General features: G+C 31.9%; 1 protein-coding gene across 1 annotated transcript; it reads left to right on the top strand.

The window, feature by feature from the left end:
• The first annotated feature begins 996 nt into the window (after positions 1–996).
• Positions 997–1,952, top strand: LOC126727362 (calcium-binding protein KRP1-like). The gene has a single exon (XM_050432978.1). The coding sequence runs from the start codon at positions 1,302–1,304 to the stop codon at positions 1,641–1,643; it is 342 nt and encodes a 113-aa protein (XP_050288935.1). The 5' UTR covers positions 997–1,301; the 3' UTR covers positions 1,644–1,952.
• Positions 1,953–18,404: the final 16,452 nt, after the last annotated feature.

Below are 18,404 nucleotides of genomic sequence, written 5' to 3' on the forward strand. Positions count from 1 at the left end.
TGTCAGTTAATAGCCGTGCAATTTTATTAATATTTCCGAGTATATTTAACAGCCAACCAACGCAAGCCTCTAGAGTTCAAATTTTCGCTAGCAACCATCAAATTATCATTATCAAAAGAATCTACTACATTATTTCTCATCCAAGTGAACATCAACTTGAGTCAAAGTTGTTGAATCCTTAAAAGCAATACTTGTCCTTTTTATAGACCAAAAAAAAACTTAATTACTTCTTTGATTAGAAAAACAAATGTATTTTCCTTCTAAATTAAGAAAACCAAAACAAACAATCAGTTTAAAAAAATTGAGGTAAGGTTTAACAGCATGAAACCTTTTTTTTTCAACAGAATATCTCTTTCTTATAATTATTGTAATAAATCATGCCAATCCATTCCGTGTATCTAAAATTATGGGAAGACCAGGTAAGATTACTTTTTCTTTTCCTAATAATTAGCATTATTGTTCCTTGTCATATTAAGCATGCGTTTGCCATGCGTTGGGATGAAAATTTTGTACTTTTTGCTAAAAATAGTGGGTCCCACGACATTGTTCATGGATCACCAAATTTAGCAAAATATAAATTTTTAAATAAATTTTGGTCTTATGATACTATTCACACATTTAAAATTATCTTATTATAGTGTTTTCATTAATAAGTTTTCATTTTTAACAAATAAGATCCATACAAACCTAAAACTTCATTGTGTGTTCTAACTTGGCTTTTAAAAAAAATTCAAATTACGTGTCCAAACCCCAATGAGTGGCTTCTGATTAGACATTTGCTGCTGACTCAAAAATAATACAATTAAAAAAAGTTTATCCTTTTTTTTTTTTTGGTTGGGGGTAGGATGGCACTTTTGTAAAAAAAGACATCCCCAAACCAAGTTACATTAATGTGTTATATATATATATATATATATATATATATATATATATATATATATATATTTTGTAGGAAAATGCTTGCCATGACCAACAGGTACCTTTCCATGCAACTTCGAGGAAGGAGATTTATACAGAGCAAAATGCTGGTAATATAACCTCTTTTCACGAAACAAAAACTCAGTCTTATCTGTACCTTTGTTGTCATCCTCAGCGACCTCTTTCCTCCAACACTTCCTTTCAATTTCCTTTTTAATTCTTTTTAGATCTTCTTCTTGAATTCTTTCATTGATCCCCTATGTATATATATTGACCCCCAACCTAGTAACCTTTCCATACAAACCAAGCTTCAAGCAATCAAAAACGTATTGTACACAAAAGGGTCTTTGATTTTTTTTACGTGCATACTAGCTTGATCATCAATGGGGTCACGAAATGGGGTTGTGTTTGAAGATTTCTTTCCAGCCATGGTGGAGAAATTGGGAGCTGAAGGGTTTATGAAGGAGCTAGGCAATGGGTTTCGGTTGTTGATGGATGAAGAGAAGGGCGTGATCACATTTCAGAGCTTGAAGAGGAACTCAGCTTTGTTGGGATTGCAAGGCATGAGTGATGAGGAGCTAATGTGTATGCTTAGAGAAGGAGATTTGGATGGTGATGGGGCTTTGAATGAGATGGAATTTTGTACTCTCATGTTTAGGTTGAGCCCTGGATTGATGGAAAGCTCAAGCGAATTATTGGAGGAAGCCATTGTTAGTGAATTTTAAATATTTTATTCGTTTCCTTTGAAGAATTGCACCAAGAATTTAATTAGTTATTGTTGATTTGTTGCACTTGTTCTAGGGCATCTTGTCTTTTCTTATTGTTGTCCTGGTCGGGTTGGGTTGTTTTGTATTGAGGAAGCTATTGTTAGTGAAATGTAGAATCTCTAGCTTTGAAACCCACCCCTCTTCTTCTTTCCTCAAAAAAAAAAAAAAAGAACAAAAAATGTGGTCTCCATGTGTGTTCTTCTAATGAATATCTTTCTCTTTTTGATGGCCATTCTGTCAATTCAATAAAATTATTTTTCTCTCCAATGTAGCTTCATATATTGGTCTATCTATTTAAATTCTGGTTTGAAAACTTGATTAGCACGTTACGTCAACTGTGACCCTATGATCATCATATAAATATGGCATAAGTCTTTTTGGCTAACTTATTTGCTTAAAGGTTTGACATTACTAACTTTAAACAAATAATTTTAAACCAAATTTTATCTCACCTTTTTAAGTGAATAATTTGACAACCAATAGCCAATAAACGCTGGTAAATACATAAAGAGTTATGTTAAGAACACAATAAATTATTGTAATATTTTCATAATAGTTGAAGTGACAATCTTTTGTAAGTTAAAATAAAATAATATTAAATTATGATCATCTATAAAAATTAAAAACAAAAGTACCGTAAGATTTTGTTGTGTTAATAAAGTTTCTCAAACGTACAATGGTTCGAGCAATTCGTCTCCTAAAGTGATTTGGGAAGCCATAAATCAAACCACCATGGCTTTTATTATACATATAAAATGTTAGTTAAATTGTACTTTGAAAATGATAACCCACATAACATGCATGGTGACCAAGTTGTTCCAAACGTCAGCAAAGTTGGTGCCAGGCTAGGCCAAATGCTTAAGTTATAAATGAGAAATTGACCTGTGTAAATTTGGCAAAAATCACTTTTGCTTTTTGTCTTTTGCTTTTCTTTTTATCTCAGAATTTTTTTTTAATTTAAAATAAATTAATTAATTAAAAGCAAACAAAGCAAACTATTTTTTTTTTTTTAAATATACTAACTTTTTGTCTTTGTCATGAACAAGTGACAAATTAAATAAACGACAGTGTTCCTGAAAATTAATTACTTCTTTCAAAGATAGAAATCTCATTACTCATAAATCTGAAGAAGATGGCAGTGCCTTTTTAAAATTCATCAAAAGAGAAAGGGCTTGGTACAACAAGTGCTTGAAAGAAAAACGATTCGTATTGATAATATGTCGTATATGTCTTTTGGTGATTTCAGAGTTTCTAAAATTAGAGGGGGGTTTGGGCTAAAACTCATTTTAGGTCATTATGGGCTCTCGATTAAGTCGAAAACTTTGATGGGCTAGATTACGTTGTTTTTCTAGGCAACATCAACCGTGCAGGCTTGGGCCCAACAAAAAACTCAATGAGTGTGATTCTAGTAGCCTGTGCTTGCCTTTAAAGGTTGCTTCACATGAGTGAGGGATAGTGGTATACAGACTCAAAAATCAGTAATGTAGGCATAAATAAATAAATTAATAATGTGTGAGCATGAATGAATGTTCAAAAAAAAAAAATAATAATAATACGACTTCTAGGCATGTTAAAAATACTTTCCTTAAGGTGATAATTGTTGTCAAAAGGTATTAGCTATCAGCTTAGAAGCAATTCACTCTCAGGATATAACAAAACAACCAACTAGAAATAGTAATTATAAAGTTTCATGCAAAGAGAATTTCTTACAAGATTGTGTATTTGAGTTGACAAAATAAAAGACGCTTGCCTTAGCTAACCCCAGGCCCCCAACAACCAAAGGATTGGCCTAGGCAGTTACCAACTTATCATTTACAATTGGAATATCATAAAACAGTAGCTATGCTGGGTTAAACATGTCGTGTCAAATTACTCGTTTAATAAACAAATCGTGTAAGGGTTAAGAAATCCTGACCTGTTTACTAAACAGGTTGGATTCATGTTAACCCATATAACATAATACTCATAGCTCAACCTAGCACGAATCTGATGAACAGGAATTGTAACCCCTACATCTACCCTTTCCTCCACTAATACCTATCAAAAATAAATCAATAACATGTGAGCAAGAATCAATAATCATAAAAATAATACGAATTTTAGGTATGTATTGATAATTTTTCTCTTAAGAGTTTGTTATCTGCTTACAACCAATTCACTATTAGCCATTAGGATATATCAAAAGCACCAATTATAGATAATAATTATGAAGTTTTGTGCGATGAGATTTTCTTACAAGATTGTGCTTGGCTAAAAATGATGAAGGGAAACAAAAGTAATTTCTTACGTGAAATATAAAAAAATAAAAAATAAAAAAAATATTGTATTGGACTTGACTAAAAATGACGAAGGAAAACAAAAATAAAGTGAATATATTTAAGACCCTTAATTTATAGTCAATATCTTTAAACATTTGTAATTTCCAAATCAAAAAACATAATTCATTTAAGTGTCACCCGCATGTATTTAGAGTCACATCTTCAAAATTCAATCAATTATTTTATTTGTTAATGGTGTTTGTGACTTTGTGTTACTTTATATACCTAAAGTTTTACTTATCATAATATATATATATATATATATATATATATATATATATATATATATATATATATATATATATATATAGACACACACCACAAAAGCTTGGTTATTTTTCCATGTGGGACAAGCTTATTTAAACACGAACTTACTTCTTTGGTAATTCCTTCCACTTCCATTTACAATTTACTCTACCATTTTTAAACAATGTCTCTATCGGCCAATGATGCATCCATTAAATATGTTGCACTTATCTTGTCACCTCCAATATTAATTAGTGGTCTAGACCTTTAGCCCAAGCTAAAATGAGAGCTGCTTGAACCTTGAACGGCCTTGTCTAGCCTCAACAGCCGAAGGACTGGAAATTGGGATATTACGTATTTTACACTAAGCCCAGGCAGTAACAAAATTATCATTTTACAATTGGAAATTTGGAATGTCAGAAAACAGCAGCTATGCAGACTAGGTCCTTGCCAAGCGCAACATCACAATTAACCTTTACCTGCACGTGGCCTCTGTCATCAACTTTTTCTTTTTGATAAATAAAGATATTACAAATTAAGGCAAAAAAAGGACTTAAATGTAAAAGAAAATAAAACTAGTGCATACATAAGGAAAGGACTTACATGTGTCATTTCTACAATCCCTTTTAATGCCTTAACTTTTGTTAAAACATTTTCATCAGTCTTTTATAGTCATGTATTAAAGAGTTTAGGGGTTGAGACTACAAAATACATATTCCCATACCCTCCGCTTTAATCGAATCAAGAGTCCTCTAATTTAATAGCATAATCCGAACTTTTTTATGTTAAAAATTAGAGTTCAAATCTTTCATCCTCACTTATTATAACAATAAAATTATAAAGAAAATAAATGCTAATTAATTGATATTAATTAATTGATCGTTCAGGGTTGACACATTGTTCTTGGAAGGTGTGTTAGAAGCCAAGGAAGACCGATGACTTATGGTGAAAAAAATTTAAAACTCCATAGGCAAGGGGAGCTAGTACATAGAACTTATTTGTGGCCTACATAGAGACAATAATTCTCACGTGATGGAGAGATTGTTAGATATACACAAACTCGTGGAAGTCCTAAATAGATGAAAGATTAAGGAATGGAGAAATTAATATAGCATAATTAAACTGTCTACTCATGCTAAAAAAACAAATGAAATAAAATAAAAAACAAAACAAAACAAAACAAAATGAAACAAAACAAAATAAAAAGCATTCATGTGTTTTTCCATACCACAAGCTTGCGGTATCATCCTGTCTATATTCATAGCACGAATCGAATCCAAGGCTAGCCCAAAGGTTTTAAGGCCAGACCACATTTACTAGGTTGAAATATAAAACAATGCCAAATTCAAAAGGCTGTCAATTGATCACAGCCGTTTGAATCTAGCTAGTCTCATATCAAAGAAAAGCTCGATACAGATATATCATCCAATTTGAGTACTTTTATATAATATAACAAAGATGGACATAGATAAGACAATGTTTTGAGAAAATATTATTTCAAAAATGCTATAGGAAGAAGTGTAATATTATTTCTAAAGCCATGTTACTGTTACAACCAATGGCAGGAAAGTATATACATATTTACAATAAGTTTTGATACAGATCTACTATCATCCAATTTGAGTTCTTTTATTTTTTTCTAACAAAGATAAACTTTAGTAAGACAATCTTTTGAGAAAATATTATTTCCAGGAAGAAGTGTATTTATGGATGATGGATCACAATTTTCTAAAGCAAGCAGAAGTGCAACAAAAATTATAAAAGCCAGGTTATATATTATTACAACCAATGGCAAGAATGTGTGTGGGTATATATATATATATATATATATATATATTTATATATAAAGATGTACATAATAGAGGAGGATCTTGATTGAATGGTCATTAGTTTTAATTAGATAACTTCCCATCGATTGTATAAAATTTAATAAAATATGGTACATAATATGTATTGAATATTTTAAATAATTAACTTAAATTTTTTTAAAAAAAAAATTGCATGCTAATTGGAGTTTAAAAAATATTAATAAGTAAAATTTAAATCACAGACATAAGACACAAGAAATGATGTTATTACCACTAGACTATTACTTAAACCCCAACATTTATATTTTCTCTATGATAAACTTGCATATTTTATTCTCATTTTATGAGAAAGTTTTTATTTTCATGAAACTTTTAAACTCATGATTATTGAAATTTAGGGTAAATTATAATCATCCCTAGTGGTTTGACCCATTATAATTTAATCTACAAAATTTTCAATAGTTACATTTGACCCTCTAAGATTTAGCTTAAAATAAAACCATTAGAATTCTATCCAAAATAACGTTTAGGATTTCAGTTTTGTTCAAACCTTAGTGGTGAAAATGTTGGAAATTGAAAATTTCATGAAACTAATTTTTGAAAAGAGCATATCACAAAAATGAAAATAACTTGTCCATTATATGCTAAATCTATTCATTCTTTAAAAAAAAAAAAAAAAAATTGCTAAATCTATCAATTTGAATGAAACCCTAACCATATCATTTTATTACAAAGGAGTCAAAACTCAAATGTAACATTAGTAAATTGTAGATTAAATCGTGATCCAACCAAACAACAACAGGAAAATTATATATATTTTTTCATTAAATTTAAGATCTATACACTTTATTTTAGGGAACTCATAATTTTATTTTCGGGGGAAGGGTTCAAGGTAGAAAAAACTAAGTTCTAATTATGTTTTGTATGAAAGACTAAATTTTTTTAGTAACTAGACTAAAATTATATATATATTTATATATATATATTTCATTAAATTTAAGATCTCTAGACATCAGGTGTATTTGATCCAAAGCCAAACTTGAAAAACTATATAATAATTTTTATACTGATAAGTGATAAACAGGACACAATGGATCCTAATAATAAAGATAAGAGGGATAGTGATTAGGGAATCCACGTAACAGACCCGTTGCAGTTGGTGTACGTTGAAGCTAAGAAAAGCATAGCTTGCCAATTGGTATTACGGTTTAGAAGTGATAGCTTGAGTGTTTTCATTGACATTATTATTGTTGTGTATGCATGAAATTGACTAATGGAATGCAAAAGATTTCATGAATTTACAATAAATGAAGCCTATATATATATGCCCGTATATAATTTTGGATTTTTTTCGAGTAACACAACAATATATATGTGCTACAATTATACAAAGTTACTATTTACTAATATACTTTAATTTCTATCTAAAAGAAGTTCTTCTTGCACCATTAACTTTGTCCGTAGGGAGAAATCTATATTTTGTGCAATGTATCCAATAGATTCATTAGAGTTTTAAAATCAGGCAAATTGTGTGCCTTTATAATCCTTTTCAAATTCTTATTGTTATTTACCAATCCTCTTATCGAAATTTGAAAATCTTTATTTAATCTCTGTTGAATTTCTAAGTTGCAAGCATAAAACCTTAACTCTTATGGATGTGACATGTGAAAAAACTTTATCAGAAACATATGTGACTACCCCCTCCCAATTAGTCTATTCTCATCAAATTCTCTTGTGGCCTCTAGTATTTATTTATATCTAACAACAAAATGAGTAACAATTTTTCTGTAAAATATCTCATAACTATAAATATGCATTTTAGGTCTCTCCAACTTTTAATTCTTGATGCATTTCGTAAGATATATTTATTTCAAATTGAATCTTCATTATTCATTTTTATTTGAAATACTCTTTTGATGGAGGCTTATCATTATTGCTTAAAAACATTATCATCATTAGCCTTATTCTTTCTTCTTCTTCTTTTTTAACTCAAAATAAAATTTTTATTCACCAATCGAATATCTACCAGCAATCAATCGGAAGTTTAGGATGATCATTAGTTTTTAGTTTATGTTGAATTTTATTGTTATTTTTTTAATGTTTATGTGTATTGTTATTGGTAGCACCATGCCCCCTAAAAGCCACACATTAATGATATATATCATTGAAACAACAAACCCAACTCTAAGAGAAAATTCTGGTCTCAACGAAACATATTTTATGGTTTGCTAGAATTCGTCCAAGTGTAAGTAAAAGAAGAGAGTTCAATTTAATTCCTATAATTGTAATAAAAAAAAATTATGAGGGGGCCATCTATGGAGATGCATCAAATGCATTAATATTCCTAATAGGATATCATTATCTCCACTCTTGGCAACCCTCATATCGAAGAAGTAGCAAAAGGCAAAACAAACCATTGACAATGTGTTTTAATCATTTCCTATTCATTGCCTCCACTCTTGGCAACCTTAATATTTATGTTGATGTGTATTGTTATCTTGTTCATGTTTATGTGTATTGTTATTAATAGTAATAAGTCGCTAACATGCGCAATGTGCATGAAAGTTATATATATAAACAAAATGTAAGGTTGAATTTATTCAACCATCTAATTGGCTTTATTCCGTGCCAAATTTGCTTGTAATTCAGCATTTAGTAACCCTGTATTTAGGTGGGATTGTTGTAAGGGTAGTGAGTGAGATAGTGTGAAGATTGCTCAAGAGTGTGCAAGAAAACAGAGAGTCGCGGCTGGGACTCGCGACTGGACTCGCGGCTTCAACCCGCCAGAATCTGCACACGTGCCAAGCATGCTGGAAGATGAACAGTCATGCTAGCTGGAGCACTACAGGACAAAACAGGACAACTGGCCATACGGTTAACTCGCGACTGGAACTCGCGACTTAGTCAAGCCGCGAGGTCAAGCCGCGAGCCACCCCTGTTTTGGAAAAACCTGACGTTTCGCATTCCACTCCTCTTCAGTATAAATACCCTTTTAACCCACGATTGAAAGAGAGCTTCCAGAGAGAATTTTGAGAGAGAAACCCTAAAGAAAAACCAGATTGTTTCACCCACAATCTCTACCTTAGAGTCTCATCAAATTCCCTCACTCTCTTCCTCTCCATTGTCAAATCCTTGAGAGGCATTATACCAAACCTGGTTCTCACCATTATCATCTCTGTGAGACAGACGTTTGGAGTTCTGGGAAGCAGTTAGGAAGGAGCCAATCTTCATTGGTTGATGCTACGGTGTAGTAGCGGAATCCGGAAAGCTAGAAAAGAAAAAGGTTCGGCGCAACCTCGTTGGAGCAAGAAGCTTGGAGGGCTTAGGTGCATTGGGTAGATTAGGCTTGGAGGGTCTATTGCTGTCCTTGTATCCCAACTATATTTTCTAGTGGATTGAGTACCGCTTGGAGGGCGGCGGAGAGGTTTTTCGCCGAGGTCTTCGGTTTCCTCTTCGATAACACATCGGGTGTTATCTTTGTGTTTGCATCTTCCTTCCTCTCTATCTTTGCCTTTACATTATCTGATGTGGTTTTATTTTGTTATGGCTTAGATAGTTGTTTAACCAATTTCATATTATAGCATATGTTAAGTTTCCGCACACTAGTTGTTTGACATATTGCTTGTGTTGGTTAAGTTGGTTTTTGGGGGTCTAAACGTTCAAAAGTGTTTTTGTACACGTTTTTGAACTTTCACAAAACATGTTGTACCAAAATTAAAAACAATACAAAATCACTAATGCAAAAGGTAAGTTAGGGAAAATATTCATTTCTTAATAAAAATATTAATAACATTTTGTGCATAATTAAAAAGCATGCTAGAAACTGGAAATTAAACTTTCAATTTTTACTAACTTTCTCAAACATTTTTAAAAATTCTTTCTACAATTCAAAACACCAAAACGCATCTAAATAATTAATAAAACTTAACAAAATTGCATTGTAAAACCAAAGTGCAAAAAGATTTACTTCAACACCTTTTATGTGACATTAAGACCAAAGTTGGAATAAGAGATGAGAAGAAGATATAGGGGGAAAATACTTTAGTATATTTTGGCATCCTTCTTATTTTTCTCATTAAGAATATATCATTTGTAATAAAATAAAATAAAAAGATAAAATATAATTTATGTTGTGGGAAAAAATTGCAAGAATGCATGATTAAATTCAAGATTGTTAATAAGACCTTGAGAAACGCAAGGTGGTTGATCCTAAGCAGAAGTGTTGGTTGTACCTTAGGTATTGCACCTAATGCAATAGCTTTAGATGGTTGAGACTGATGACTGGAAAAAAAAAAAAAAATTCAATCTCAATTATTGAAAAAAATAACTAGAGATTTTTTTAAAAAGTTAAAATTAAAAAGTGGGTGTGATAAAAAAAAATATTGTGAGAGAAAAAGAGGTTAGTTGCACCCGGTACAATACCTAGCATACACCTTATACATGATAATTGTCACTCTTTTCCCTTTAATTAAAAATAAAAAATAAAAACCTAGAGTACAAGTTGAAAGGAAGAAAACAGGTTGAGGAAAATTTTGAAAAAACAAATTTGTGTAAATACCATCAAAGATTACATAAGATTTGTGAATATCTTTTTTATAAACAACATTTTCATTGATTTCATTATTCAATGATAAATATCTAAATCAAGTATATGAATATTTAAAGGCAATTTTTTTTATATTCTTCATTGACTACAATAGTTAATTATAAACAATTAAATTAAAGTAAATAAATATGTTAAAGCAAAATTATATGTATAGTTAAAATTACACCCAAGATGAATGGATAAAGTCAATCTATTCATATTTTTAATGTATAAATCTATATATATAATAATAGGTGAAGTTGAGAGAAACTCAAATTAGAATTCCAAATTAGAGTTTTAATTTTGTGCCATGTGTCCTAAATTATTTATTCTTAAAGAGTTTTATTTCTTATTTTTAGAATCAAATGTGGGACCACATCATAAATATTCATCCAAGTGAGTTATTAAGTACAAAAACTAAAGAGTCTAGAATAAATGAATCGTAAAAAAATAAATAAAAAGTGCTTCACAATAATTTTTAAAAAAAATATGGACAATTTACATTTTATACTTAATAATATCCTTACAATTTTTTTTAAAGAGTTAACAAAATATAAAAATGACTATCAATAGTATTTAAATTATACATATAAGAATTATATTATGCATATTATTATATATCTTTAAGTGTATCAATGCATATTATTATATATCTTTAAGTGTATTCATGCATATGCATGAGATTACAAACTAATAATAAATAAATAAAAAGAATGATGATATAACGGATGAGGTGCCACAATTAGAGCACCACAATATTAAATACTATGCTTCCATTTTAATATAGTATAAAATATAGATTTTGAGTTAACTCCACTTCCGAATGTCTTGCTTCTAGATCATGACCTAGTTTGGGATGACAATGCAAATATATTCAAAGAGTTAATCTAGTAGTTTCTAAGTTTCATGAAATGCTAGATTCGAAATCTCTAGCTAATGTTTTAGGATCAAGAGAATTTCTCCCAATAGTTATACACTCCAAAAAATGGTCAAGCTGTTTTAAGGGGTTATGGAGACTTGCCCAAAAGTAAATAAATAATAGATGACTTCCACTTGACTATATTAGAATCCCATGTTTTTCTTTCTCAAAAAAAAAAAAAAAAAAATTCAAGGGAACTTCTAATTACATTTTTTTTTTTTAAACAATAATAATAGTTAACAGCCAGTAGGAATAGCCAATAAATGGTTTGACCTATTCGCTTCCTAAGTCATTTGGGAGTCATAAATCAAACCACCATGGCTTTAAAACATTATAAATATTATTTATATTGTACTTTGGATTGTTTTTTTTTTTTTTTTTTTTTTTTTGAGAGAAATATTGTACTTTGGAAATGATAATCCACGTAACATATGCCGTGACCATTTTTATTTATTTATCTTTTTTGGAAGAAATATGGTGAGCAAGTTGTTACAAACTTTAGCAACGTTGATACCATGTCAAAACTAAATTATATATGACAGATTGTTATGGGTACACTTTGCAAAAATTAAATTTTTTTTGCTTTTCTTTTTGGGTCTGGGCAACTGATGCTCTTAAAGTATTTGCAAATATACCATTTTAGAAAAATAGTTTTACCACTTTTATGAAAATTATAAAAAAACTATTAAAAAAATAAGTTACTTTTTTATTTTCCTAAAAAAATTTCTTAAACCAATATCCGAAAACATGCATTAACTTTTCCCTTTCTTTTTATCTCAACCTTAAAAAAAAACTTAACAAAACTACATTTTTAAAAAGTAAACTAGTTTTCGTCTTTTGGTCACACATTTAGAAAATAAGCTACCAAACAAACCAATACTTCAAATTATTGTCGCAGGAGCATGTGCATATTGAACCCGAGAAACAAATACGCATGTCATGCTATTCACATTTTGTATTGAATAATTAATTAAACTTCATGATCATATAACATACTTATATGAGTAATGCACATAAAAAAAAATGATAAATTTTTTTACATTGAGTTGATAAACTTTTACTAATTCTCACATTAACTCGTTACTTATATCACTTTTTTTATCTACTATTAACAATTTATCACGTTAGCAAGAATCAAATTTGGTAGATTCCACATACAATGAACAAAGTGACAAATTAGTTAGAGTGTTCCTGAAAATTAATTACTTCTTTCAGAGTCAGAACTCACATAAAATCTAAAGAAGATGGCAGTGCCTTTTAAAACGCATCAAAAGAGAAAGGGCTTGGTACGTGATTGATAATATGTTGTTTGTGTCTTCTGGAGAAGCTCGAGTTTCTCAAATGCAGAGTTCTATAAGGATGATATACGCTGAGCCCAAATCAACGTGGGGTTTTGCTAGAACTCATTTTAGGCCATTATGGGTCTCCATTAAGTCCAAACAATGCAGGCTTGGGCCCAAAAGAAATGGGTGGGACTCTAGCTAGCCTGAGCTTGCCTTTGAAGGCTACTTCACATAAAAGAGGGATAGTGGGATACAGACTCAATGGCGCATTGAAATCAGTAATGTGTTGGGTTGAAGTGATAATCTGCAAGTAATGGTATTTATTGTGGTGTCTTAAGTTTATGGTTTGAATCAAATCCCCACCTTACTCCACTAATACCTATCAAAAATAAATAAATCAATAATGTTTGAGTAGGAATCAATAATCTAAGAAATAATACGAGTATGTTGAAAACACTTTCTTTAAGGTGATAGTTTCTATCGAAAGAGATTTATTGTTACCTTAAAAGCAATTCACACTAGGATATAACAAAGTCACCAACTAGAGATAGTAATTATGAAGTTTCAAGCAAAGAGAGTTGCTTCCAAGATTGTGTATTTGAGTTGACTAAAAATGACAAAGAAAAAAAAATGTAATTTCTCACTAAAAATTGTATTGGACTCGACAAAAAATGATGAAAGAAAACGAAAATAAAGTGAATATGTTTTAGACCCTTAATTTGTAGTCAATATCTTTAAACATATTTGTAATTTCTGTATCAAAAACCATATTCCATTTTAGTGTCACCCTTGTGGATGTGCTCCAGAATTACAAGTCCAAAAATTCACTTAGTTATTTTATTTGTTAGTATTTGTGTTATTTTATATAACTTAAAGTTTATTTAGCTGGAAATATAAATTTATACACCTCAAAGGCTTGGTAATCTTTCTATGTGCAACAAGTCTATTTAAATAGAAACTTACTTTCTTCCACTTCCATTCACAATTTATAGAACTTGGGAAATATATCTAATCAAATAAATAATTAGGGGTCCATCCCACTTATAGTGAGAAGCCCAACAATTAAGATTGTGGGCAAAACAGTTAATTTTCCTATTTAAAAAAAAAAAAAAAAAAAAAAAAAAAAAGTCCCAATAAGATAGGGAATTAATGGTCCGTTTGGATTGAGGAAGAGAAAAGAGGAGTAGAGTAGAGTAAATTTAGTACAAAATTAGATTATTTTTAATCAACTTTACTCCACTCTCCTCCACTTCCCCTCCATCCAAATAGGTCATAAGGGAAGTAAATATAACAGGCAAAAAAAGAATATTAAAATATGGTACATTGAGTAAAGGTTGTTGGAGAGTTTCAATCAACTTAAAACCTTTGTCTCTAAGAGAGAACTTTACACATATATACACTTAAATTAAACTAGTATAAAATTCTATCTTAAAGCCAAAAAAAAAAAAAAAAAAAACAACTAAAGCCTCAGTCATCAACTTATTTGTCCATTGTTATGAAAATTGTACGGTACTATAGTTAATCTAAAAGAAAATAAAACTTTCCTAGAAAAAATAAAAATAAAACTATTACATACATAAGGACAGGACTTAAATTCATAGTAGGCCCAAATATGTTTTATTGACAGCTTTAGGGGAAGGCCTAGAAGATACGCAGGTATAGGAGGGTTGTTAAGAAAAAGAAAGGTGGGGAATTCCAACACCATAGAAGTGGCTACTACTAAATAGGAATTCAATTCACCTTCTCTAGACTTTTTGTGTATACAAAAATGGAAACAAATGCTTTGGTTGGAACTGTCCTAATAAGCATACTCCACCTTCTCTAGACTTTTTGTGTATACAGAAATGGAAACAAATGCTTTGGTTGGAATTGTCCTAATAAGCATGCTTTCCACGTATAGATGCATAACAAATCAATCAGTCTAACCCTCCCACATGGATATGATAGAAATGATTGAGTCATCAAGTGGTTCCACTTTCACAACCACACGAAACATGTGTCTTATATCAATTTCTTAATTTTTCTCTATTTGGAATATTGGATTAATATACTAATATTTGTATTGGACTCGACTAAAAATGAAAAATGATATATCATAAGGTTTCCACGAAAATAGACGCATGATGTACCCATAAATGAGTGTTCAGGGTTGACATTTAGTTCTTGGATAGTGTGCAAGAAGCCCATGAATGACCCATGGTGGAAAAATTAAAAAGTTCAAAAGTAAGAGGAGTTAGTTGGACTCATTCATGGACATAGAGATAATAACTCACATGTGAGGGAGAAATTGTTGGTTATGCACATATAAGTGGAAGTCCCACATAGAGGAAAGGTTAAGGAGTTGAAGAATTAATATAACATAATTGAATCAAAACCCATATACGCAAATCTTCTCAAGTAATTGGTGTCATAAATGTTATGTTAAGACCTAAATTGGAGTCTCACCAAAGTCTAATCTTCATTCCTTATAAGACATAATGGCGTTAGATTATTCCATCCAAAAAAAAAAAAAAATCTTTGTGATACCTTGTTGCAATTAAACTATGTTTGCTCATGCTAAAAAAAAAAAAAAAAACAATAAGCTTTTCATGTGTTTTTCCATACCACAAATTTGCAGTTTCGTCTTATTTGTTATGGTTGATTAGAGTTTGTCAAAGTATAGGTAGAAGATAAATGTTCAATTTAATTCTTCGAATAGTAAAATAAATAAATAAAAATGCAAGGGTGGGGGTTTATGAGGGGGCCATCTATGGAGATGTATCGGCCTCGTTAATATTCCTAAAAGGATGGGTCCCTGGAGTCATTACTCTCTCTCTCTCTCTCTCTCTCTCTCTCTCTATATATATATATATAGAATGGCAACCTTTAAGATATGTATGGGCTCTTCCATACTAATGGAAAACCTTATTTGAAAAAATCTCAGGTAGTGTCGCATTCTTTAAATGATTATTACATAGTGTTAACATCAACATAAAAGATGAATAACAACAGTATTTTCTGTTATGGAGGTCAACTTCAGTTTGCCTCCATGATATTAAATGATATTTTATTAATAAAAGTTATTTTTCTTCTCCATTGTAAAAATTGGGATTACAATATTTGCTTTTTTTTTTTTTTAATTTAAATAATTTTCGTGATTTACATAATAGAGTCTCTAAAAATCATCATGTTCTCCAACAGCCATCAAATTCAGAAAATTGTCTCAGGCATCAATGCTTTGAAATCTCATTTTTTATTGTACATGTTATCTTATTTCTCAAATACAAATGCAACCAAAATTGATATCAACCAATCCATTCAATTTGCCATTGCCAAGCACACCGGATAAGTTTACTATTTAAAGTCCAAATTGTATAAAGCCAAAAATGCGTAACAAAAGAATAATTAATAATCCATATTATGATTTACTCTTGCCAACCTATAATTATTGGTAAAAAAAAAAAATGATGGTTTCGGGTTAAGGGTATTGCTTGAAGATCAAATTCATAATCAAGAAGTATCATCATCATGATAACGAATAATCATCATTATTAATTTTAATATTTATGTTTATGTTTGTAGGGACACGATTTCTTTAATGGCCCAACAATGATATTGGGCTCATACATGAAAGATCCCTCACAATATGATTTGTAGAGAATAGGCATGAAAGGCCTGCCTTTGATCACAGGGCGATGGTCCGGTCCTGTTTTTAGAGGAATTCATGTGGAAAATAAGAGTTGGATTTGAACATTTAAGCCCTATAGCATTACATCCTGAGAGGTTGGACTCCTCGGACTTGGTCCGAGGATCATTAAGGTCTTCCTCCGGTTATCCGGCGGTGATTTTTTTGTGGTATGCATACATCTTTAAGTGGTTTTCACCCACGGAGTCTTTCTCCTTGAGGTAGGATGGGAGTCCCTGGTTTTTTGTCCCTTTTTCCCCCCTTTCTCCAGATTACTTACTTTCTCTTTTATACTCGCTGACGCTCGCTGTCCTTCGTCCACGTGTAGGGTCAACTTTTACGAGACTGATATTTGTCCCGTCAGTCTAATCCCAGAATTGTTGGGGATGGTTGATAAAGCCGAAGAATCCGGCTCTGCTGGACGTAGAGTCTTATCTGGGAAGGGTAATGAGGGCAGCTGTCTCGAGATATTTTAGATCTCCTTTCCAGTCTGGTCCTATACCGTTTTTGCCCCTCTTCTTCGGTGGAATTTTGGGTCTGCCGAGGACTGAACTGTCCTCGGCAACATCTCTGGGCCATTTGAGCTTTATGTTATTGAGCTTGGGCCGTAGCTTTCTTTGGCTTGGGCCTTTGGATTTCCCACGAGCAAATGGACCTGACCCATAAATTGTTGGGCCCCACAATAGCCCCTCAAAACCCTGCTGTCCGACTTCCTGGTTGGAGAGGGGGGTTTTGGTAATACCGAGCCTTCATTGTGGCTCATTTAATTCAGCCCCTGACTGACGTTGGCGACTCTTCACCTGGCCAGGGAATGTACCGGTCTACAAGATATTCCCCTTAAATTGCGCACGATGCGTTTATGTCGTTTGGTTATCCGAAGCGCGTCTTTAATGTCTTCCCTTTACGAGACCTCCCAGATTCAACGGTTTTTGATGGCGTGGGGGGATGAAACGGGCGTATTCATGTTTGCAGATTTCCTTGGAGATCTGAACACATTAAGTACTCTCCTCTTCGTCCCCTATATAAAGAGAAGAAACAAGAGTTGTTTCCCCCACAAATGAATCCCTTTAACCCCACCAAAATTTGAAATCCTTAGATTCTTTCCGGAGTTTACTTTTACTCTCCGGCTATACCTTAGCCTGAAATACACTTACCGTAGTAATAAGCAATGAAAAAACCATTCCCCTCCCAGAAACACTATGTTCTAGCGAAGCTCGAAATGGCTCGGTCAGGGCAAGGATGGCGGAGACTCAAGATTTGTCTCGCCTTCCTTTTAGCCAAAATCCGAAGCAGGGACTCGTCATGTCACACTTTCGACGTGACTGAGCCGAGGAAGCACATCATCAGTACCACCCGTTCTCTCACGAGCATATCTAACATGGCGCCAGCGTGTTAGGAGTCAGGACTGGGGCAGGGACTAAGTGCCCCTGCTTCTTCCTCTCTTCGTTCACTGGCGCCCCCCTTTGCTCTCTTTCTTCTTCTTTCCACCACCAGATCCATCCTGGTGCTTTTCCTTCTCCCTCTTTTGCTCCTTTCTCTTTCTTTTCATCTCTTCTCTCTTCTTCTCCTCCTTCTTTTACTCATCTCCTCCATCTTCCTCATTCATCTCCTCCATCCTCTTCTTCCTTGTCCTTCATCTTCTTCTTCCTTCTCCTTCAACTTTTTCTAAAAAATGTTCTTCTCTCAATATGAGCAATACTGAGGCAGAGATTAAGGAGACTTTGAAGACGAGTTTAAAAGACACCTGGCTGTTTACTTATCTGTATTGCGGATGTTATCCCTGCTTCGGCAGTTCACCTTTTGTATAGGCTTGTTTAAGCCCCTCTTTGTATGTTTTAATAATTTTTCATATTAATAAAAAATTGTTGTTATCTTACTTCGCATGTTCTGTCTCTA

The sequence above is a fragment of the Quercus robur genome, chromosome 5, assembly GCF_932294415.1.
Source record: "Quercus robur chromosome 5, dhQueRobu3.1, whole genome shotgun sequence".
Taxonomy (NCBI): domain Eukaryota; kingdom Viridiplantae; phylum Streptophyta; class Magnoliopsida; order Fagales; family Fagaceae; genus Quercus; species Quercus robur.

Excerpts from the sequence above, each read along its gene's own strand:
- LOC126727362 (XM_050432978.1), top strand. The coding sequence starts at position 1,302 with ATGGGGTCACGAAATGGGGTTGTGTTTGAAGATTTCTTTCCAGCCATG.